At 40.0% G+C, this 22,864-nt stretch overlaps 2 protein-coding genes across 4 annotated transcripts in view; one reads left to right on the forward strand and one right to left on the reverse strand.

The window, feature by feature from the left end:
• The first annotated feature begins 247 nt into the window (after positions 1 to 247).
• Positions 248 to 9,557, forward strand: LOC128696286 (28 kDa heat- and acid-stable phosphoprotein). The gene is made up of 5 exons (XM_053787462.2): positions 248 to 386; positions 1,250 to 1,338; positions 1,731 to 1,975; positions 2,920 to 3,071; positions 7,550 to 9,557. Exons 1-5 carry the CDS (start codon positions 377 to 379, stop codon positions 7,615 to 7,617), a joined length of 564 nt encoding a protein of 187 aa, XP_053643437.1. The 5' UTR covers positions 248 to 376; the 3' UTR covers positions 7,618 to 9,557.
• A 2,416-nt stretch (positions 9,558 to 11,973) lies between these two features.
• LOC138851644 (dextranase-like) overlaps positions 11,974 to 22,864 on the reverse strand; it is a 28,915-nt gene continuing 18,024 nt past the window's right edge. Inside the window, exons 1-2 of one of the 3 annotated variants that reach the window (XM_070080969.1) lie at positions 16,832 to 16,907; positions 11,974 to 15,066 (exon numbers count right to left, since the gene is read on the reverse strand). In XM_070080969.1, the coding sequence (XP_069937070.1) occupies positions 13,486 to 15,066; positions 16,832 to 16,843 (1,593 nt within the window). In that variant the 5' untranslated portion in view covers positions 16,844 to 16,907 and the 3' untranslated portion in view covers positions 11,974 to 13,485. Of the gene's footprint in view, positions 15,067 to 16,153; positions 16,199 to 16,831; positions 16,908 to 22,864 lie in introns of those variants that run through there. The other 2 variants (XM_070080967.1, XM_070080968.1) reach the window with 2 other exon arrangements.

Below are 22,864 nucleotides of genomic sequence, written 5' to 3' on the forward strand. Positions count from 1 at the left end.
ATTATAGCACCACGTATATATATAAACGTAATGATAAATATTTGTAGGAAGGTTATGTACTCTAAAGTATTGTATAGTTATCAGAGTTTACAAAATTGAAGTTTTTTTTTTCCTAATCCTTGTCTGTGGGATTAAATTGTTATCGATGTTATTGTTTAGGCGGACCGAAGGTTTAATGATGCCTATGTAGTAAATTAAAATTAAAACTAATTGATTATCTAGTCAACTGGCTGAATTTTAGAGGTTATAATGTTATAGTTGGAGTGTAGATGTCCGCGTGGTGGAGGAAGACTTCTGAAAAGTCAGTGTAGACCCGTCAAGGCTTACTGAAGCATTGTCACCATTGTCACCACTGTCACCACTCATCCTCGTCATCATGCCTAAAGGTAGCCTCCTCTTCACTCTGCCTTCCCTTTTGGCATTATATCTCCCGTGTTGGCGTAATATGAGGCGGTTCCTGTCGTTTTTTTACGTCCGGCAGAGATACCACCAAAGGCCAAACAGCTGCAGTTTTTTTTTCAATCTATAGGATTTCTCTTTGAATATTGGATGTTTTTCCCCGTCATTCAGTGTTTGCTTATTTCTAGGTGTTGAGTTTTATCTAGTTTTCCTCTAGTGATGGGTGGAGCAGTAACATTAGCAAGTCCAAAATTGGGTTAATTACTGACGATTGCAAATTTCGTGAAAAAAAAACCCTGCCTATAGAAGCAAATTCATGTATTTAATCTTTTCTAGATAATTTTTTGCATAAATATTAATGGTAATTTCATTTCCCAAGAAGATGCCTTTAAAAAACTATTATACACCAACGGTGTGTGTATTTCTTATAAGGAAAAAAACCATAGTTATGCATAGCATTTCAAGGAGGCCTAAGCTAGGACTTGTACTACAATATATAACAAAAAAATGTATATTGGGCATGTGTGCAAAAGTAGCACCCACTGACATCAAGGACATCACTGGAAATTAGTCACTGACTTTTTTTTTTGGGGGGGGGAACTTGGATAATTGGTGCTTAAGATAAAGATTTTATTTCTTTGTAAAGGTTACAATGTTAATTACAATTTTAGTTTGCTAAGTACAAAGCCACCATTCATGCCGGGACATTTTGTGGCATAATTACCCCTCGCATGGTGCAATTACCCAGTTGTATGGTAGTATTTCTCAAATATTTCTTGTTTTTTATTAATGTGATAAAGAAGTTGTATAATGGAGTGCAAATATGTATACAGAGGTTCATTTATTTTAGGGAAGCATAAGGGTGGCAAGCGCCAGTTCACGAATTTCGAAGCGATGGAAGCGCAGAAAAAGAAAGAAGAGAAGGAACGTCAGTGGAGAGTGAGTTAGCAGTTTTTATTTTTAATATGGTATTTGCTGTATAATGAATTTTATTTACTTGGTTCCCTAGGGAAGCTTTCCTTTCCCAACTAACTATTACATTCAGACTCTTTACCAGGCATTTCAGATTCATTTTAAGTGTTCAACTCTGTAAAGAAAACCTGTTACATTTGTCAAAATATACTCTTCATGCTTTGCCATTTCAGCTTTTTCAAGTAACAATCAAGCTGTTACGGCTTGATAAAGCTCCTGGAGAGTGAAACGTTGCCAAAATAAAATGTCACATTAGTTGCACTTGTGTCTTTTTACGTAATGTATTGTCGGTAATGCTACCAACATCAATACAATAAATGTAAGCTGGTCCCTTTCCCCCTCCCTCTTAATTTTTACAGAAAGACCAAGGAGAAACAGATAGTGAAGATGACGAAGAAAAGGAGTCTGGTAGTAGCTCATCTTCAGATGAAAGCAGCAGCGAAGAAAAGGAGACAAAAGAAGTTAAGGCAAAGGGTGTTGGGGGATTGATTGAATGGGAAAATCCTAACAGAATGGACAATAAGCCCAAGAAAGTGACTAATATCAATGCTGAAAGTTCAGGTGCTGCTAGTATTGGCAAGCCCCAGTTATCTCGACGCGAGAGGTGAGGAATTTAAAGAATATTGCATCATTTTCTTTAGTATTTTATAACATTGCAAAGTATGATTTAATAGCATCACACCTTGTATGAAAGTATTAGGTAAATGTATAGTAAATTATTTCATTGGCTTTAAACTTCTATACCAGAAATTATTTTTTTTTTTCTTAAAACTAGAGCCTGGCATTGAAACATCCCCAAAGAAAGAAATTCTTAAATTTAAAAATTCTCCTCCAGTATATTCATAAAGGTAACTAGCCAAGGCTTATAGGTAATGAGAGTAAATTTTGGGTAAGTCTGTTTCAGAATCTAGAATCATGTTAGCAAAATGCAAGGTGTACTATTTGTGCATGAATACATCCAATACTGTATTTTCAAAGTTTGCTACAGTAATTGTAGAGGGGTTTTGACACAACAGGTGTGTGAAAACATGTTAGGTAGCAAGTGGAGGCAAGTGGGGGTTTTTTTTTTTATGACTTGGCATTCTGTAGGAGTGTGAGCAGGGTGACATGAAATGATTCAAGAAAACTGGCTAGCCCAACTTGAATCCTGGAAGTGGAGGCACAGTGCCTGCACTTTGAAAGAGTGGTGGGGTGTTACAGTTTAAAGGGGCATCTGAGCTATGTTGGCATGGACCCTATGTAATGGATTTCAGATATAAGGCAAAATATTTGGTTGGACAAATGTTTAATGCAGTGGACTGAGTCTGCTTCAGGATTTTCTGTTAATGGTAGCTGTTAGTGGGCTTCCCATAAAATGGACCAAATCTGCTACATTGGGTATTTGTTTGCTAGTGGTAGTGTGCATGTCCTGTAGGTCCTCCACACAGTGGATTTCCATTGAAACAGACACCCCCTCCCCACTATTAGTTCTTTATACCAAGGTTTCATTTATATAGTTGATTATCTATGTGCAGGGGTTGATTGTATAATGCATTTTTGTCTTCACAGAGAAGAGATAGAAAAGCAAAGAGCAACAGCTCATTACCGTAAGTTGCATGCAGAGGGCAAGACTGAAGAGGCTCGGGCTGACCTTGCTCGTTTAGCTCTTATTCGACAACAACGTGAAGATGCAGCTAAGAAAAAAGAAGATGAGAGAAAAGGTATGTATTTGAGTGGTACAAATATTATTTTGTTCTGAAATCTTGATATAAAAATAGGTAAATTTTTGTCAGTGTATGACTTGTATTTATTTCTCATAAAAAAATAGCTCTGATAAAGCTCCTCTATAATGTCATTTTTTGTAAATGTGAGTGAAGAAATATACTAGTACATCCAAAATGGAAAGGGCCTTGAGAGTTCATGCTGTTCAATTTCAGATGAAAATTTAGTCACTCATTGCCAGCATCTTAAATGTACATAACAGTAGAACAGGGAAACAACCCTGTTTATTTGTCAAATTATGATAGTTTTGAGGTGTTTTAGTACTCCAAACATAGGAAAATACTTATCTCAACATGGAATTTATTTCTGAAGATAATACCAAAAATACAAAATTTTAAAAATAAAAAGTTAGTTTCAAAACAAGAGTCCAAAATCAACACTGTAGACATTCCAAATACTAAACCAACATTTCCTTTCTTCATTAATCACATCCTCAGGCCTCTCCTATAGTACATTTGGCCTCCATTTTGAATTCACACAAAAAAATCAGATTTGCCCATTTCTCAGATAAAGGAATATAACCAGGAAGGATTGGTTATGGTTTACAGCATCCCGATAATTGAATCGGACCTAGTAAAAACCTACAAAATAGATTGGAGGGAGGGGGATGTAATGGGTGTCCTTACCTGTTCTTGGGAATATCATCTAAAATTGACATTTTTGCTGCTTTATGCCTGATTTCAAGCTACTTCTAGTTTTGAAAACAGCCAAAATAATTTCAGTAATATATGATACCAAGAAACAACCAATATAAACCATAGTAGAAAACACCTCAACTCACTACTATTTTAAACGAAACACAAGGTCAGTTTTGCTTTTTCCATTGTGCACCATGTGGGGGCAGGATATTTTTGCGTGAACTCGGCACACAGACCCATTCTCTTATTTCTAGGCCAAAATTTACCACTCACAGCTTATCTGAGGGAACTGAATGCAAAATGTAGATCTATGTAAGCGACCCTGGCATCATTAACATAGACTTACGGACTAGATGACGAAAGGGTTAAAATTGTTTTAGGATGTAATACCTCTCAAAATCTAGGTAGTAGGTTGGTAGACAGCAACCACCCAGGTAGGTACTACCGTCCTGCCAAGTGAGTGTAAAATGAAAGCCTGTAATTGTTTTATATGATAGTAGGATTGCTTGTGTCCTTTTTTCTGTCTAATAAACATGCAAGATTTCAGGTATGTCTTGCTACTTCTACTTACACTTAGGTCACACTACACATACATGTACAAGCATATATATGCACACCCCTCTGGGTTTTCTGCTATTTTCATTCTAGTTCTTGTTTGTTTCCTCTTACCTCCATGGGGAAGTGGAACAGAATTCTTCCTTCGTAAGCCATGCGTGTTGTAAGAGGCGACTAAAATGCCAGGAGCAAGGGGCTAGTAACCTCTTCTCCTGTATATATTACTAAATGTAAAAGGAGAAACTTTCGTTTTTTCTTTTGGGCCACCCCGCCTCGGTGGGATATGGGCGGTGTGTTGAAAGAAAAAGAAAAGGAGAAACTTTCCTTTTTCCTTTTGGGTCAACCCACCTCGGTGGGATACGGCCTGTGTGTTGAAAGAAAGACCTCTCAAAACAGAACAGTAATATTGTTTGACTTTCTTTTATTGTTTTAGGTTAAAAATATGCATACCCTATAATGTGTTTTATTTTTTTTTGTACGTACTCATAACATCTGTGTACCCTCAAGATTGTTGTTAAAAATGTGTGCTTGGTGTGAGGCCTGGTCTCAGACCAAGCCGCAGGGGCGTTGACCCTCGAAACCCTCTCTAGGTAAACTCCAGGTATGTACACAAGTGTCAGTATAGCTACTGAATTCCCCATACTTATACTTGTGAAGTATATTGTAGATCGTATCCATATATATATTTAGGCTCCCTTTCTGTAGGCTCAGTGACTAGTATGTGTGATGTCACATGATGCCGTCGTGAGCGCTGCGTGCTTGCCCTCTCTCTGTTCCCATTAGACTACCAAGCAGCAACAGGCAGGCTGGGCTCCTCCTTCACACTCTGCCAATATAAGTGTTACCATCCAACAAGTGTGTTTATCTCCAACCATCACATCTCTTACGAACCCCCACCACACAAGCTTATAAAAAAAACCTTGCTAACATAGATGTAGAGTGGCATATCAGTCTCAGTTAGAGGCTAGGAAAGTTCAAAATGCATGTCTATTGTATTGTATAAAAATTATACTTTTTTTTTTTTTTTTTTTTTCTCAACAAGTCGGCCGTTTCCCACCGAGGCAGGGTGACCCAAAAAAAAAAAAGAAAGAAAATCCCCAAAAAGAAAATACTTTCATCATCATTCAACACTTTCACCACACTCGCACATTATCACTGTTTTTGCAGAGGTGCTCAGAATACAACAGTCCAGAAGCATACACATATAAAGACACACAACATATCCCTCCAAACTGCCAATATCCCAAACCCCTCCTTTAAAGTGCAGGCATTGTACTTCCCATTTCCAGGACTCAAGTCCGACTATATGAAAATAACCGGTTTCCCTGAATCCCTTCACTAAATATTACCCTGCTCACACTCCAACAGATCGTCAGGTCCCAAGTACCATTCGTCTCCATTCACTCCTATCTAACACGCTCACGCACGCTTGCTGGAAGTCCAAGCCTCTTGCCCACAAAACCTCCTTTACCCCCTCTCTCCAACCCTTTCGAGGACGACCCCTACCCCGCCTTCCTTCCCCTATAGATTTATATACTTTCCATGTCATTCTACTTTGATCCATTCTCTCTAAATGACCAAACCACCTCAACAACCCCTCTTCTGCCCTCTGACTAATACTTTTATTAACTCCACACCTTCTCCTAATTTCCACACTCCGAATTTTCTGCATAATATTTACACCACACATTGCCCTTAAACAGGACATCTCCACTGCCTCCAACCGTCTCCTCGCTGCTGCATTTACCACCCAAGCTTCACACCCATATAAGAGTGTTGGTACTACTATACTTTCATACATTCCCTTCTTTGCCTCCATAGATAACGTTTTTTGACTCCACATATACCTCAACGCACCACTCACCTTTTTTCCCTCATCAATTCTATGATTAACCTCATCCTTCATAAATCCATCCGCCGACACGTCAACTCCCAAGTATCTGAAAACATTCACTTCTTCCATACTCCTCCTCCCCAATTTGATAATCAATTTTTCTTTATCTAAATCATTTGACACCCTCATCACCTTACTCTTTTCTATGTTCACTTTCAACTTTCTACCTTTACACACATTCCCAAACTCATCCACTAACCTTTGCAATTTTTCTTTAGAATCTCCCATAAGCACAGTATCATCAGCAAAAAGTAACTGTGTCAATTCCCATTTTGAATTTGATTCCCCAAAATTTAATCCCACCCCTCTCCCGAACACCCTAGCATTTACTTCCTTTACAACCCCATCTATAAATATATTAAACAACCATGGTGACATTACACATCCCTGTCTAAAACCTACTTTTACCGGGAAGTAGTCTCCCTCTCTTCTACACACCCTAACCTGAGCCTCACTATCCTCATAAAAACTTTTTTTTTATGAGAAAATTATACTTGTTTTGACATAATGCATTCTAATGTATATAATGTTTCACATGTACATACACTATTAGAACAGTATCACAATGTGGATGTCAGAGTGGAGGGAGTAATTTAGTGGGTGATGTGGTATGAGAAGTATAATTCAGGGAGCAGAATCATGGTTGAGAGGGGTGTCTTGTGTTTGAAAAATGATGGGGAAAGATAGGTTGATCAGGGAAGGTGTAAGGAATTCCCCAGGAAGGGGCAGAAATGTGTGAGGCGAGTTTGAGGTAGGGATTAGGGTTGAACGTACAACACACAGCCTGCGGTATCAGAGTGAAGATAGTATGACTTGCTGTGAGAGTACGAGCCAGGTAATACCTATTAAAAGTTTCCTGGGTTTAGTGCTTTCTTTGATTGTTATTATGAAAGGTTTCAGGGAATCTGATTAGCCAGGACGAGTTTTGGAGGTGGGAGATAGTGCCTGCATTTCGAAAGCTGGATTGGGATGTTGTGGTTCATTAGTTTATTTGGACTGCAATATCCATGCACTTTTGGAAAGACAGGTTGGGAGTGAATGATAATGAAAGCTTTTCCTTCTTTGTAAAATGGATTTTAGTATGTATTTTTAGTTTTATTTCTAGTTAATCAAACAATGACTTGCTTTATGGCATCAAAATTTATAAATTCCTTTGTTTTTCTAATGATTTGCTCCAAAATTACAAATTTAAACTGAGTTTACTTCATATTTTCTGAAATTTGGGTGAGCAGTAAAATTTTCCATTGAAGGAAAACATTGTTGATGGACATTGTAATTTGAACAACAGACATCTTATGTTCATGATTTATATAACTGTTTTTATTTCCAGCCAAAGAAGCAGCTGCATCTGCGAAGAGAGAACAATTGGCTAAGACGCTTAATAAAAAGAAAAGCTGATCATACATCACCTTTAGTCACGACCATGGTATAGACAGTCGACACACATCTCTTAACAAGTGGCTTTGGACAGCAATTGGTAACCCCCTCTTATAATGACTTCAGTATTTACTGTTTGGTCTGTGCATAACTTTCTCCCCCTTCTATTGTATTAAATTGCCATTTATGTTCAAAGCCACTTTGCAACATTACAAATTAATTCGTACCAAAGTTTGTATTTCCTATATATTTTGTCTTAATTTTTATGAATGACTCAATATATATAAATATATATTATACAAATTACAGAGTATTGAAAGGTATTTGACTCCGTTACCATTCAGCTACAGTATGTAAGAACCGTAAGTGATGCAGCTGATGATCATTTTTGTGAGCTCAGGATGTGAGCACACTAGATCCCATACGCCATCTTTTACACACAAACCTTTGTCACTCAAGTGTTCTGGTAAATCAGTATACCTGCAGCACCAGTCTCTGTAATTAAACACTGAAGTTTCACAAGCCCTTGATTGTAACAATCTATTGTCGTGCACTGGGGGAGATTTGAATTTTTTTTTTTTTTTAACTCCAGCATATAAGCCTATTGTGTTAGCAGCACATCATGAATGGGGCAAAGTATGCAAGTGTTTATAGATCTAGGGTTGTGATAAACACACTATGCACCACACATTTTTACACATTGCTGCACTCCTTGTCACTAAATGTCCTAGTAACTTCCTTCACTCTTAATGCTACTGTTATTTAATTTCACTGAATTATTCCAATTCTGTGAATATATAACCATTACAAAGCACTGAATTTGATTTGAATGCTCTCGCCCAGCAAACAAATCCATCATGATGCTTGCCACATCTTAGACAAATCATGAGCAGTGTAACCACTTCTCATACTTAGAAAGCTCACTGGTGCACTAGGCACAACCAAATATTGCCCATTACTTTTTGTATGCTCATGTGTTGTGGTAATGTGAACCTCTCGTAGTACTGCTGTTTCACAATTAAAGATAGTATTGGGAGTGAACCGAGATAGCACCAAATTAAAAACAGTACATAAAACATATTTGGCACATAGTGTGTGTACCACAATTTGAGATTTGTGACATCAAAGTGAGATTTAGTTGCATTACCGTGATGTGTATATGGCATGGTTAACATGTCTGACTTGTACACTGGAGGCCCAGACTGAAATATCTTCTCCAGTACTCTATGGCAGTGTTATGTTTACAGAATTATAGTTTTTCCTGGTAAGCCTCAGTTGCTAGGATGTCCAAGCAAGGAGGTATTTTGTTAGTGTGACTACCTATTTGTATCTTTGCTACTGGAGCAGAATTATGGTTGCATTCATGGTGTGTTTAGAGGCATGACTAGCTGTTTTTGCTGAAAATCTACATGAAACTTCCCCCAGTGCTGTATGAGAAATTATTACATTAATCAGAATGAAATTTCAGTATACATTTATCTATATACGTATAAATATAAACAAAATTTTATGCATGCCACTATTTCTCGGACTTTGATGGTGAAAATGTTCAAAAGGAATATTATTAGCCAACATTGTACTGAATTTTAATATTAAATGCTTTCAAAAATATAATTACTCTAAAATGTAATAGTTTGCTTATTCTGAATGTTAAGTAAATAATTTAGACTGCATTATAAATTGTTAAAGTTTACTTGTTATGAGCATCATTTCTGATGATGATTAAAAATTTATTTCAGTTTAATATGATGAAGTAGCACCAAGCATTCTTGATTATTAAATAAAAATTTTCGAATTTTTTTGTGTTGCCCCTTTTTTTCCATGGTTTGCATTTTGTACACTAGACTTCACAAGTGTTAAAGATGCTGTCATTGAGTAACTGATCCACATAAAATACTCTTGATGTGCTTTATGAGATATGTGTCAGTACTTTAATGAAAAATAAAAACTACAAACAATGAGTTACGTTGCTAATTCTATTGTAACCCCTGAGCTTAGTGTATACACAATGCTGAGTTGCAACAATCTTATAAATTTATTATAGAAAGATTGGAAGTGTTTTCATTTTAGGATATTCACTCTGTGGGTCCTAAATTTCCATACAATTATAATTTGTCCTATTTAAAGAAGACTCCAGAGAAGCTTGTGTTTTTCGATGTTTAGTGTACAACCTTTGTTATTGATTGTTGGAATCGTCAACCACACAGTCTTGGACAAGGACTGATTTGAAAAAAAAAAATTATAAATTTATTAAATTTTTGTTTATGTGCCTTACAAAAAGTCAGAAGAACCAGCAGTCCTGTAAATATCCAAAATATTTAATTAGCTTTTCTTTCACAATGATAATGCCTCTGGATGGTTGCAGTCACTGTGTCTGATGCCAAGATGTGAAATTTTAATAACTAGGGTGAACAACAGGTACTGAGGATACTGTTCATTGTGACTCCTATGTAAGTACAGTATACTGAAATGCTTTTAAGATAATCTTTTCAAATTGGCATTTAAACACCTGACAATAGTGACTGGTGTACCTCGCTTTAAGGCATTTGGCTAATACAGTGTTTTTCATTTGTTTTTTGGTAAGACCCTTGTAGGTTTAGCACTTCTTTTTGATTATAATATGGTGTTTGGTTCATGCATTGGTAATCTTAAGATGGTTTTTGATGGTGACTAGCATTTATTTTATTTTTTTTTTTATGCCTAGTGCTATTGAACACATGATAGTGAAAACATGCTTTTAGGATTATATGCACTATATGCAGACCCTAACCAACTGTATATGTGAGGTATACCTGCCATGATGCAAAATTGCCTGCAGAGATTTTTAATTTATTTTCTTGAATTTGGCTCTACAGATTTTTTTTTTTTTATTTATATGCATTTTCTATAGTGGAGCATCATAAATTATTTATACACTAAGCGACCATTGTGGCACGGATATAACAAAATGCTAGAAATATTCTTTAGAGATTCTGGTCCATGTTAACATGGTAGCATCACACAGTTGTTTCATATTTGTCAGCTGCACATTCATGCTGCAAATTTCCCATACCACCACATCCCAAAGGTTTATGCCAAATTCTGACCCTACCAGCTGCACATTGCAGCAGCAGTCATGATTTTTCAAACCAGGCAATGGTTTTCAAGTCTTAGCCGTCCAGTTATGGTGAACTTGTGACAATTATGGGCTCAGTTTCCTGTTCTTAACTGACAGGAATCCAACCCAGTGTAGTGATTGCTGCTTTTGCCCATTGATATGAAGGTTCAACATGTGTGTTCAGAGAGGTTCACCTGCATACTACTGTTGTAACATGTGGTTGTTTGAGCTAGTCACCTTCCTATCAGCTTGAAACCACCATCCCCTCAAGGAAGGTTCCTTGATATTGGTGAGGGGCTCTTGATTTAGGGAATTGGATCTGTGCTCCAGTTCCCCAAATTAAGCCTGAATGCCTTCCACATCCCCCCCCCCCAGGCGCTGTATAATCCTCCGGGTTTAGCGCTTCCCCTTGATTATAATAATAATAATTGAAACCACCCTCATTAACATGGTATTTTTGCCCACAAAACTGCCACTTGCAGGATTCTGTTTTTCACGCCATTCTATCTCAACTCGAGTGTTGTGCATGAAAATCCCAGATCAGCAGTTTGAGATACTTGCACCACCCTGTCTGGTGCCAACAATCATTCCAGTCAGTCACTTAGATCACATTTCTTTTTTTTTTTTTTTTTTTCTTTTTTTCAACAAGTCGGTCGTCTCCCACCGAGGCAGGGTGACCCAAAAAAAAGAAAGAAAATCCCCAAAAAGAAAATACTTTCATCATCAATTAACACTTTCACCACACTCACACATTATCACTGCTTTTGCAGAGGTGCTCAGAATATAACAGTTTAGAAGCATATACGTATGGAGATACACAACATATCCCTCCAAACTGCCATTTTAATATTTGGACTAAACAACTGAACCTCTTTTTATGCATTGAGGTGCTGTCACAGTTTAAGGGAAAGTGCATATTCTGTGAGAAAATTTTCCCTCGAGGGAGGCTCATTGATACTGGTGAGGGCCTCTTGATCTAAAATATTGAACATGTGCTTCTCTTCCTTGCATCAGACCTGAATGCTTTCCATTTCCCCAGAAAAAGTGCTGGAGAAGATCTTAAAGCTGGCTAAAACCACTAAGTGAAATGCAGAGTTGGTCATTTTGTCCACCTGGATTGTGACCTTGGGTCTCGTGACAAAGGAGAGGTAATCTACTAAAACTTCAAAAAAAAAGTTTGAGGAGTCAACTATGTACTTTAAAATTCCATGGCAGAATTTGAAAACATTCTCCAACATCAGAAAAAAGCCTGCTGGAAATGAAGCATAAAAACAATTAAACCAGTTTGTCCATATGATTATTAGTGCTCAAAAATATACATTGATAAAAACAATTTCATACCCTTTGTGGATGTTACCAGAACGAATATAAAAATGGCCCCAGTAGAAGACACTGAAAAGTGGCAGTGTGACATCAAAAAAGTCTTCTGTGGAAAGTAACAAGATGGTCAATTCTTACAAGAGGACCCCCCCTCATGGAAGGTTCCTTGATGTTGGTGAGGGGCTCTTGATTTAGGGAATTGAATCTGTGCTCCAGTTCCCCGAATTAAGCCTGAATGCCTTCCACATCCCCCCCTGGGCGCTGTATAATCCTACGGGTTTAGCGCTTCCCCCTTGATTATAATAATAATAATAATACAAGAGGACCCTGTATGACCCTTGTGGGTTGAGTGCTTAGTTATGATTATAATTACAAGAGTAGGATAAATGCTGCAATTGTCAGGAAAATATGAAGGTGAATGATGAGAATAGTGTCTTATCGTCAAAGAGACCCAAGTGTTGCAAATGTCTTCATTTATCAATTTGTTGGTTATCTGCATCCTGTCAGCAACATCTTGGGATCTTGATACAGGGAATTGTATGCTTGCCTGACCTGTAGACATAACCTACTCCCACATGTGGATTTGTCCAAGGTGACACCGCCTACAACTTCTCCACTTCACCTGTTTGCAGTATATAGGCCCCTTCTTCGCACATATGCTGTATTCTTATCAAGACTAGTGGATTCGTCACATTGACTCTAAACTGAGGGACTGATTACCTTAAACTCCCTCAAATTTTCAACTACTCTTTCTCTGCATTGGACTGAAGAAGCCAGTGTGCGGTCAAACGTTTCCACAAAAGATACCTAAGTAGTGCACATGCTTAATTTATCATCTTGATCCAAAGATTAGGACTTGTCTTCCTCTTCCTTAGATCAAACCTGAATGATAAGCATTTCCAGGCTCCATGTGACATGCAAGGATCATGCAACGCTACACTCTTATGGGTTTAGTTCACCCTACGAATGTTATATTATTAGATCCTTGTGGGTTTAGCACTTAGTTTTTATTATTATTATTATTATTATTATTATTGTTGTCTTACCCTTAATTCTGCTTCACCGTTTTCAGTCATAATTTGTTCAACATGACTAACACATACTGTACTCTCTCAGGCTAATAAATAACAATTAATTTAGTCTATTTTATGAGATTTTACAAGTAAATGCAAGAATTGTTTGTTTTATAAATTATAGTAAAAAACAAGAGCACCAGTATGGAGAGAGCTGTTTCCTTGAAGTGAACAGATTCACATACTATCTTGAGATGTAGCCGCAGTGCTGTATGACCTTGATGGGTTTAGCACTTGGTTTTGATTATAATAATTGGGATGTAGCCTACTATAGAAATCTTCCCTGTATGTGTCCTTACCTTTGGCACAGAAATGCTACACAGAAGTATTGCAATATCCTCAGCCCCTCGTTTAGTTATTACCATATATTAATGCAAAAATGAATGACGATTTACAATCTTAGGCAGGAATGTACTGAATAACTTGACGGGCATAAGGTACAACATAGTTGAGATTGTTGTTATGTATATAGTGATAGTAAGGCAGGCGAGCTTGTGGCACAACAGGGACTTCAGAAAAGACTCTTGAGGGTGTTGCGACGCTAAGGGGAAGCACTGCAGGAGCATGGGTGCCATAAGCCCTGTATGGGAAGTTGTAGGTATACAGTGGAGGCAGGACTCCTTGTAGGGCAGATATGTAACCAAAGTGCTGAGTAAGTGAACTATCTATACCGACGTCAGGAGTAGCTGCAGTGGCATCCTGGGAGTCAGTCCTTGGTGCTGCCACTTCAAAGTCTTCGACGGCGATGGAAGCATGTTCTGGGACCAGGGGAGATTCTTCAAAGGCTAAGGGTGTCTGATTGGGTTCAACGTCTTCTATTGTTTGTTGAGCAGTCTGAGGATCTTCATCGATCATTTCTCCGACGGCATCATCAGGGGCCACTTCATTTTCAGGATCTATAGGAGCTGATGTAGCTTCTAAATCCTTTACTTCATCAACAGGTTCAGTGGCTACTGCTTCAACAGGATGCATTTCATCAACACTAGGAACTGTATTATCCGTATCAGTGACCTGAGGATCCTGGCTTGCATTGACTGTGTCGTCCACCACAGGATTATCTTCAGTCGTCTCTAGTGGAGCTTCATTAAATACAGCTGAAGATTCGTCGGAAATTGTTTCAGGCTGTGTAGTATCTAGTTTTTCCTCTTTAGCTTCATCTGTTACTGCAGTATCACCCAAGTCGAAAGCAGCCCTAATGGCCACAGTGTCATCAGGGGTAGCAGCAACATCAACTGCATCCTGGCTTGCATTGACTGTGTCGTCCACCACAGGATTATCTTCAGTCGTCTCTAGTGGAGCTTCATTAAATACAGCTGAAGATTCGTCGGAAATTGTTTCAGGCTGTGTAGTATCTAGTTTTTCCTCTTTAGCTTCATCTGTTACTGCAGTATCACCCAAGTTGAAAGCAGCCCTAATGGCCACAGTGTCATCAGGGGTAGCAGCAACATCAACTGCATCCATGGCCTCTAAATTAGTATCCATGGCAGGTTCTAAAGCAATTGGTGTATTATCTTGTGGGGAAACCTCAGGACCTGTAGAGGCAGGAACAGAAGCAGCATTGTAAGTCTCTGCATCATTCAGTTCTGTGGGAGCATCCTCAGGTAAGATAGCGATGGGTTCAGGGGTCTGTGAAGCAATATATCCAACAGGAAGGGCGTTACTCTTCACCTGGAAGCCGTCTACGCCAGCCGTATACTCGACATGTATAGGCTTGTTGTCATTGTCTATGTAAGTGTAGATGCCGGCCACGTTACCCAAAGCATCACGGATTTCGTTCTTAGACTGACCAGGGTGGGTAAAGCCATAGTTGACTTGGCCTAACTCATCCTGGGCGTGGTAACGGGAGATATATGTGACGGGGAGCACGGCTTGTGCTGTTAGGTGAGCGAAGGCAGGAGTAGGTGCGACCACCAGTGTGTCCGTATTAGGAGTTCCTGAACCAGGAGCAGCCCAGACGACGCCCACTGTAGCTAACACAATCTGGAAAAGTAGAAAAGTTTAATTGACATAAGCTAACCTTTTGAGAACTTTTAACTATAAAATCCCTTATCATTTGTAGCATGGAAAAATATTCCGAAATAATCATCGACCTAAGACAGTAGTAGGTTGTTCAACTCAGGTCGAAGTATGTACAAGTCTAGCACCTACTACCTTTATCATTGTGGGTTACCCGCATCCTCGGAGGACCTAAGATGGACCCCGATGATAATAAGCCATACTGCCAGAATACTCAGCTCACACACTGAGGTCCGGGGATCGATCCCCAGTACGTTTGGAAACAGTAGGATGTGTTTCTTTAAGACACCTACTGTCCATGTTCGCCTATCAGTAAAATAGGTACCTGGGCGTTAGTCGACTGGTGTGGGTCGCATCCTGGGACAAAACTGACCTAATTTGCCCGAAATGCTCTGCATAACAAGGGGCTTTCTATAATAGTAGTATGTCACTGATTTCAGCTAGGCCTGTAAACCTTGTACATGTACTTGTATAAATAAAGATTATTAATATATTAATTAATTATTATTATTCTTAATGTGAAGCACGAAACCCTTGTGAATCATTTAGCGCAAGCAGTGGCGGAGATTCGATTCTTCGTTCGCCAAGTGCGAGGACACTGTGCTTACCTAATCCTACTTAAGTCTCACTCCAGAAGAGCCACGTACCCATTACCTGAAGTTTACCTGGAAAGGGTTATGGAGGTCAACGCCCCCGCAGCTCTGTCTGAGACCAGGCCTCATGGTGGATCATTTATCAAAATCAGCCCCCTGAAGAGAGGTTCCTTGACGCTGGTGAGGAGCTCTTGATCTAGGGAATTGGATCTGTGCTCCGGTTCCCTGAACTGAGTCTGAATACCTTCCACCCCCCCATGCGCTGTATAATCCTACGGGTTTAGCACTCCCCCATAATTAAAATAAAATAAATATCAAAATCAGCAGACAACTACCGCCCACATGTGCAAATAACTCATCGCACCTGACCTCTCTCTCTACTACATATACTTTTTTTCAGCTGTCTTTGTTAGGTTAGGTAAAAGACCTAAGTAACGAAACATCTCTCCGTTAAATACCTTGACTGTGCATGTGTCCTTAATTCCCATAATCTGTCAGTATCAACATGCTCATAAATTTATAACTATCGTCCAGCGTCGTCTAGTGTGATAACATCTACAGGTTCTGATAGCCACTTGATTTAAATTTGACTATAAATATTGCAGCCAAATTATTCTCACACACTGCATCATTATTTACCTAAATTTGGAAAAAAAAAATCCGAGAATATAATGAGAATTTATTCATAGATGTTCAATAAATTTTCAAGTAATTTATCCATAACGAAAGTGATCTAAAATGACTATTCACCTATTTTAAATAACGATGCATAACCCTTACGGGTTTAGCTTATCCATATTACCAGCGACATATTCCTGTCATTACAACTGACATGATATACTACCACTGACATGACATTACCACTGACATATATTACCACTGACATGACATATTACCACTGACATGACACATTACCACTGACATGACACATTACCACTGACATGACACATTACCACTGACATGACACATTACCACTGCAATGACATATGTACGTATACATAAATATCTTAGCACTCCCTATCCATCTGGTTGACGGTAAATGACCAGAGGCACTTAGTAGGCTCAGGAGCTGAGCCCCAACTGTCTTATGAACTTACAGATAAACACAACACAAAACAAAGCAGTAAATCACTTACCAGAACCCGCATTTCTGGTCACATAAACTCTCTCGTGCAAGATTCCTGTTTATATACCGCGGGTCAGGCTCTAGCTAGAAGGTTGCCACTTGGTCAATTCTCACTACCTTGCACAGGACGAGTCATGATCGTTTTACAGCGAAGATAACTAAAAAAAAAATCGGTATTACCCAAAACAGGTGAAACTGAATTTCTGTCTATAGTCCCTGACAGGTATGTGTTGAATCAGTTCAGAGTGAAAGCTAAGCTCATCGCTTATTTATGTTCTCGGCTGTAAGATGCTACGTGTTTACCTGGGCAATGTCCCCTCCCACTGGGTACATACATCGAGACTTACGGGTTTGCTTATTTTGTCGTTAATTTTATAACAGTGTACACTAAGAGGCGTATATCTGTATACATACAATGAGAGTTTACCTTAATCTACATATTAGTGCTAAAAACATTTTTGATGTTAGTGTACAGGTGCAGTGCAGCTGCAATAACCCTCATATACGTAGTTGATGGGTATAACATACATAACAAAGTAACTATGGGCAGTGTACAATTGGTTATATACACTGAGAGGTGTACGTTTCTTAGTGCATAAGATAACTAGGCGAGTGGAGATAAGAAGTGCTTCCGTCTCGCACTCAGCAGACGGAGGATTGAGCCTTCACCACCTCATGCGCTGAATGACCTACATTAGTTTAGCGCCTAACATGAATTATAATCAGTAATAATTTTCAGCGTATATACACACAGAGTTTGCCATAATTCCTTTTTAGGGGAATAAATTATTCAATTTTGTTAGTGATTAGGCACTTAGTGACCTAAATGGCTTATGCAATTATAAATTTAACAGGCTAACTAGGCAGTTAGGGACATAATTTTCCAGGACTGACATCTTTGTTGTGTTGCCTTTGTACCGAGGAAGAGACAAGAAAGAGATGAGGGAGCATTTGTCTTATCTGTTTTGTGTGTTAGTCCCTTGATGCCGGTGACGTTGAGGGGCTCTTGATTTAAGAAACTGGACTTGTTATTCCATTCCTCGGATCGAATCTGATTACTTCTACGGATCCATCGCTTCCCCATGAATGTAATAATAATAATTTATTATTATTATTATTATTATTATTATTATTATTATTATTATTATTATTATTATTATTATTATTAAAAGACGTGGTTAACGAGTTAAAAGTCAGGGTTCACAGTTTACGACCATAATAAACGCACATGATTCTAAAATATACCGGCAGATTTTTTTTTTTTTTGGGGGGGGGGGCAGATAGGAGCACTGGGCTCACCAATAGATTTATCCCTTCAGTGGGGTTCCTTGATGCTGGTGAGGGGCTTTTGATCCGAGGAACTTCACCTGCCTTCCCCTTCCTCTGATCCCCCGGGAAGACTATACTAATGATAATGATACAGATTTTGAACCCGTAGCGGAATGCTTATCCTCACTGTCTAACTGAAGTGTCGCAGCTCAGGCTGAAAGATTTCGTGTATCTCGTGTAAGAAGTCCATTTTATGTGATGGAATATGATTGGGAAAACAACCTATGTGATGCACAAATAACCGGTACTTAGGAGACTGAAACTTAGGACGACGTTTCGGTCTGACTTGGATCATTAACTAGTCACACAGGTGATGGAATATGACAGAGAAAGCATCATGTGTCAATGAACATGCAAGGAATCCTCCTGCGTGATGGGATATAAAAGGAAAAGCCTCCTGCATGTTAGATAAACATTCTTACTCAAACCCCGTAAAATATAAGAACATTAGGTCAGTGTTCAGTGGTCAGTCGTCACGTGAGGTCACAGACCCTGAGCTGCTTTGGGGATTAGCGTGGACGGTTACAAAGCATGGCTTGCTTCTGCAGTGTTTTAAAAACTGAGGTTGGAGAGTTGAAGGAGGAGGTCTTGCTTCTCCAGGAGGAGATTAGGAGGCTGAAGGTCCACCTCAATGGGCCTGGGAGAGAGTGTGAGGTGGTTGGAGATGTGGGGAATGAGGCTTCTAGCAGTGAGGTGCAGTCTGTCTCTCACTGTGAGGAGGCTGTAGGTGGGGAGGTAGCAACGGCTACCAGCAGTGAGGTGCAGCCCAGCACCTGCTACAAGTGGCGAGTTGTTCACAGTAATGGGAGGCGCATCAGAGTAAGGAAAGTTAAGAGTGAAGATCTGAAGGTAGGAAATCGCTTCTCTGTTCTCCAGGATGAATGTACTTCAGTGGCCAGTGAAGGTAAGGGTACTACTGCCCCTGCTAATGAAGGTAAGCGCATTCTTGTGGTTGGTGACTCTCAGGTAAGATATGTTGACCGTGCTTTTTGTAATAGGAATAAGAAGATGAGAGATAGAGTGTGCTTCCCTGGAGCTGGTGTTGGGGACATTGTCAACAGACTGGATAATATCATGTCAGGTAATGGGAACAAGCCCATTATCTGTCTCAGTGTGTGAGACCTCTACCCACTCTACCGGAGGTATCCCAGCGAGTGAGCACGTCCCCTGTATATCCCAGTGCTTAACAAGCTAGGGAATAGCATATGAAGGTACAAATAAAAATGGGAACTATGGCTATAGTTTACTTAATAACATAAAAGGGCTAGAATACAACATCTCCTGATGGAAATTTACACAATATAACAATTGACCTATGAGACTTATTACCAGGGGGAAGGGTAGATGTTATCAGTAACACGGACTAGTACTCACTCTTAATTCACCGACCAGCTGACCCGAGGTTCCCAATGCGTGGTCTACTACACACGCGGCTGTCCAGAGCTCTCGCTCGACGGACCTGTCACCAACAACCTCCTTGCCCCGCTCTTCCCTGGGCTTATATCGTAGTCAAAGTACCCCCCTCCCCAATGTTGTATGTACCACGTGTACGACCTGACGCCTAGGTCTGAGGCGTCAAGAACAAAAGACCTCAGACGTGGGCGTGGCTACAGACGCCTGCCAAGGCAAGGTGTGACCATATAATTGGTCAAATTAGGTCTCCCCAGAGACCTCACAAGCCCAGCTGGACTACATCACATCCCCCTTTCTCCCCCAGTTTAAAATATCTGAGAACTAGGACAATTTGTCCTAGTTATTAGACTATTTTAATCCTAACCCCTTAAATCTATTACAATACAATAGCAAATAATATGAATTCACACAGATCAGTAGGTTTAATAAATTCTAGCACAGGAAACGAATAACAATGACTCTGGTGCGAAACCTCCTTATCCGTCATGTCTCCTTAAAACTAAATATCGGGCTCCAGTGCCTTCCTGTACTCTACTAGAAATAAACTAGCTCCTGTAGTCACCCTCGCTAATTAACCATTGAGCCAAACCTCGTAAGGTTTTCCTGGCGTAGAAAACAGCTCCAGCGGGTATTATTCCTTCAAGTACTTGCAACTGAACCATTACACGACCACAATGTCGCATTTTCCTTGCACCGTACCGTGACCATTCATGACAAGGCAGGAATCGCAACCAGGACCAATCATTATCCCATTTCTAGGAACTAAAAGAAAACCTCCCATCCCTCACATAAAGGAATCCTCTTCTGACGGCGAGCCGATTGGTGTTTACAGTTCTCCACCTGAAAAGAAAATACATCCTATCTCTACTGTGATCCCTCCCGGCAAGGAGCTAGCTCACATAATATACAACACATTATTGTCCCAACAGCTGACATAACATAGGGCATCCCCTAGCAGTAGAGATACCATACTAATACCACTCTAATCATCATTTCCCAAGCTTCACTGGCTAGTAGTGAATGACACGGTTGGCTTGACTTGGGGCCATGCTATTGACCCAGGGAGAAGCTCTCTCCAAATCCTTGGGCAGAAATATGAAGGGGTCGACGGAGGAGGACATAGGGCCATTGCAGTATTCTTGTCATCTCACCTCCAGATCTGTCTACTGCTTCTACTAGAAGAGGGGTTAGCCAGAGCTTCTGGCCGACCCTAGCACTTCCTAAATTGGGCCATGTCTCATTGTGTGGACTTCATTGGCGTTTAGGAACGCTCATGCGGGTCCCTCTCGTTGAAAGCACAGCATCTGGGAACTTCACGACTCAGCAAGCAGCTTATCTTCACCACGACAATACTCCTCAGGCACCAAGGCCACCCTTCATCCGTCCAGCCTCACCCGTCAACTTCCACCTCTTGCATGGTGGTGGCACGAGAGCTGGCTACCGCTTTTCCTCAAGTCTCCCAGGTCTAATAATAGCCCTTTTGCTGGACCCAAACTGACTTCTTGGCACTTCTGCGTCTCCATCACTCCAGGCCAAATAGATTCCTGGAGTCTCCTTGGCAGATCCTGGCAACATCTCCACATCTCCTGTGAATAATAGTAGACGGCAGTATTGTTCTACAGGTGACTGGGGCTTATTGTTGGTGGGCAGGTCTCTAGAGTATTGAGCCGACCTGAGGGCGAGGCGAGTGGTCAGCTCCTTCCCTCAGGGTCCCATTTACTCACAACACTCCCTCCCTCCAGCAATAATTCCCTTACAAATTTCGTCTATACATTCTTGACCTTGTATTCATACCAACATTTTCCTCTACCAGCTGATGTAACCTATCTTCCTCATATACCTCGTCATTTACAGTCCTTTCATCCACCACATTAACATTAGGCATTACTATTTCCTCCTCAGACCAGAATGGCTTTAGTTTATTACAATGAACAATCCTCTCACTCTGGTCCTCAAACAACCCTTTAACCTTCACATTTACTGGTCCCATTTTCTCTAAGATGCGGTAAGGACCTTTCCACCTTGGACCGAGGGACCTACTCTGTTGAGGGGTTACTTCATCTTTATATACCATTACTAGGTTACCTTCCTTAAGTTTAAGAGGCTTCACTTGCCTGTCATAGTAGTGAGCATATTTTTCCTGCGCTCTACCAGATGCCTGGGCGGCAGTTCGCCAAGCAGTTCTCATTTTTGTTAGGACTTCTGAAGGATAGTCCTCACCGTATCTGACAACTGCTTGGTTCACCAAGCCTGCTGCAAAATGACAGTCATGCCCTGTAAATAGGAATAATGGTTGTGTCCCTATTGATTTGTGAATAGCGGTGTTTAAAGCAAATTGAACATATGGTATATATTTATCCCATTGTAATGGTTCTTTCTCTGAGAGAATGGCCAGTGTATTTTTGACTACTTGGTTCGTTCTCTCCACCATACCATTCGCCTGTGGATGATAAGCTGTCGTGAATGCTGTCATTATTTCTAAGGTGTTACAAACCTCTGCAAATACCTTGCTTTTAAACTCTGAACCTTGATCTGTTACTAATTCTCTAGGAGGTCCAAATATTGCTACGAATCTATCAAGGAGCGCCTCTGCAACAGTCTGTGGGTCTTTCTTAGGGATGGGTACAAGTGTTGTATACCGTGACAGATGGTCCACCAGCACAAGAACATACCTATTGCCTGAATAACTATTATGTAAGTCAATAAGATCTGCACCAACCCGGTCCAACGGCTCCTTAATCTCGGGAAAAGCTTGCAATTCCACATTAACCTGAGGGTTACCTTTCCTCCTTTGGCAATTACCACAACATTTTACATATTCGGTTACATAATTCAGGAGACCAGGAAAGTAGAACATTTCTTTGGCCCTCTTATAAGTCCTAAAAACACCTGGATGGCCAGCCATCTTGGATGAGTGTGCAAGCTTCAGAGCGGCCTTCCTGAGGACATTGGGTATTACTACCTGCTGTACTGACCGATCGTTCAGCTCCGTAATCCTATGTAGCACACCGTCTTTCATCTCGAATTCATCAATAGGGCGGCTTGGCTTGTGGCACGGGAGCTTCTCTCCCTCCAAATACTCAATTATCTCCTTCCACCTGTTCTCTTCCAGTTGGTACTCTCTTAATTTTTCATTGTTCACATTCTCAATATTAACATTTACATTTATTGCTGCTACATTCCTACTCAATACGTCTGGTACATGGTGTGAGGCTCCGGGCTTATAAAGAATCTGGTACGAGTGTGCTGACAGTTCGTAACCCCATCTAGACATCCTAGGACAGCGAGTTTTCTTTTTAAA

The sequence above is a fragment of the Cherax quadricarinatus genome, unplaced genomic scaffold (assembly GCF_038502225.1).
Source record: "Cherax quadricarinatus isolate ZL_2023a unplaced genomic scaffold, ASM3850222v1 Contig1373, whole genome shotgun sequence".
In the NCBI taxonomy this organism is placed as follows: Eukaryota; Metazoa; Arthropoda; class Malacostraca; order Decapoda; family Parastacidae; genus Cherax; species Cherax quadricarinatus.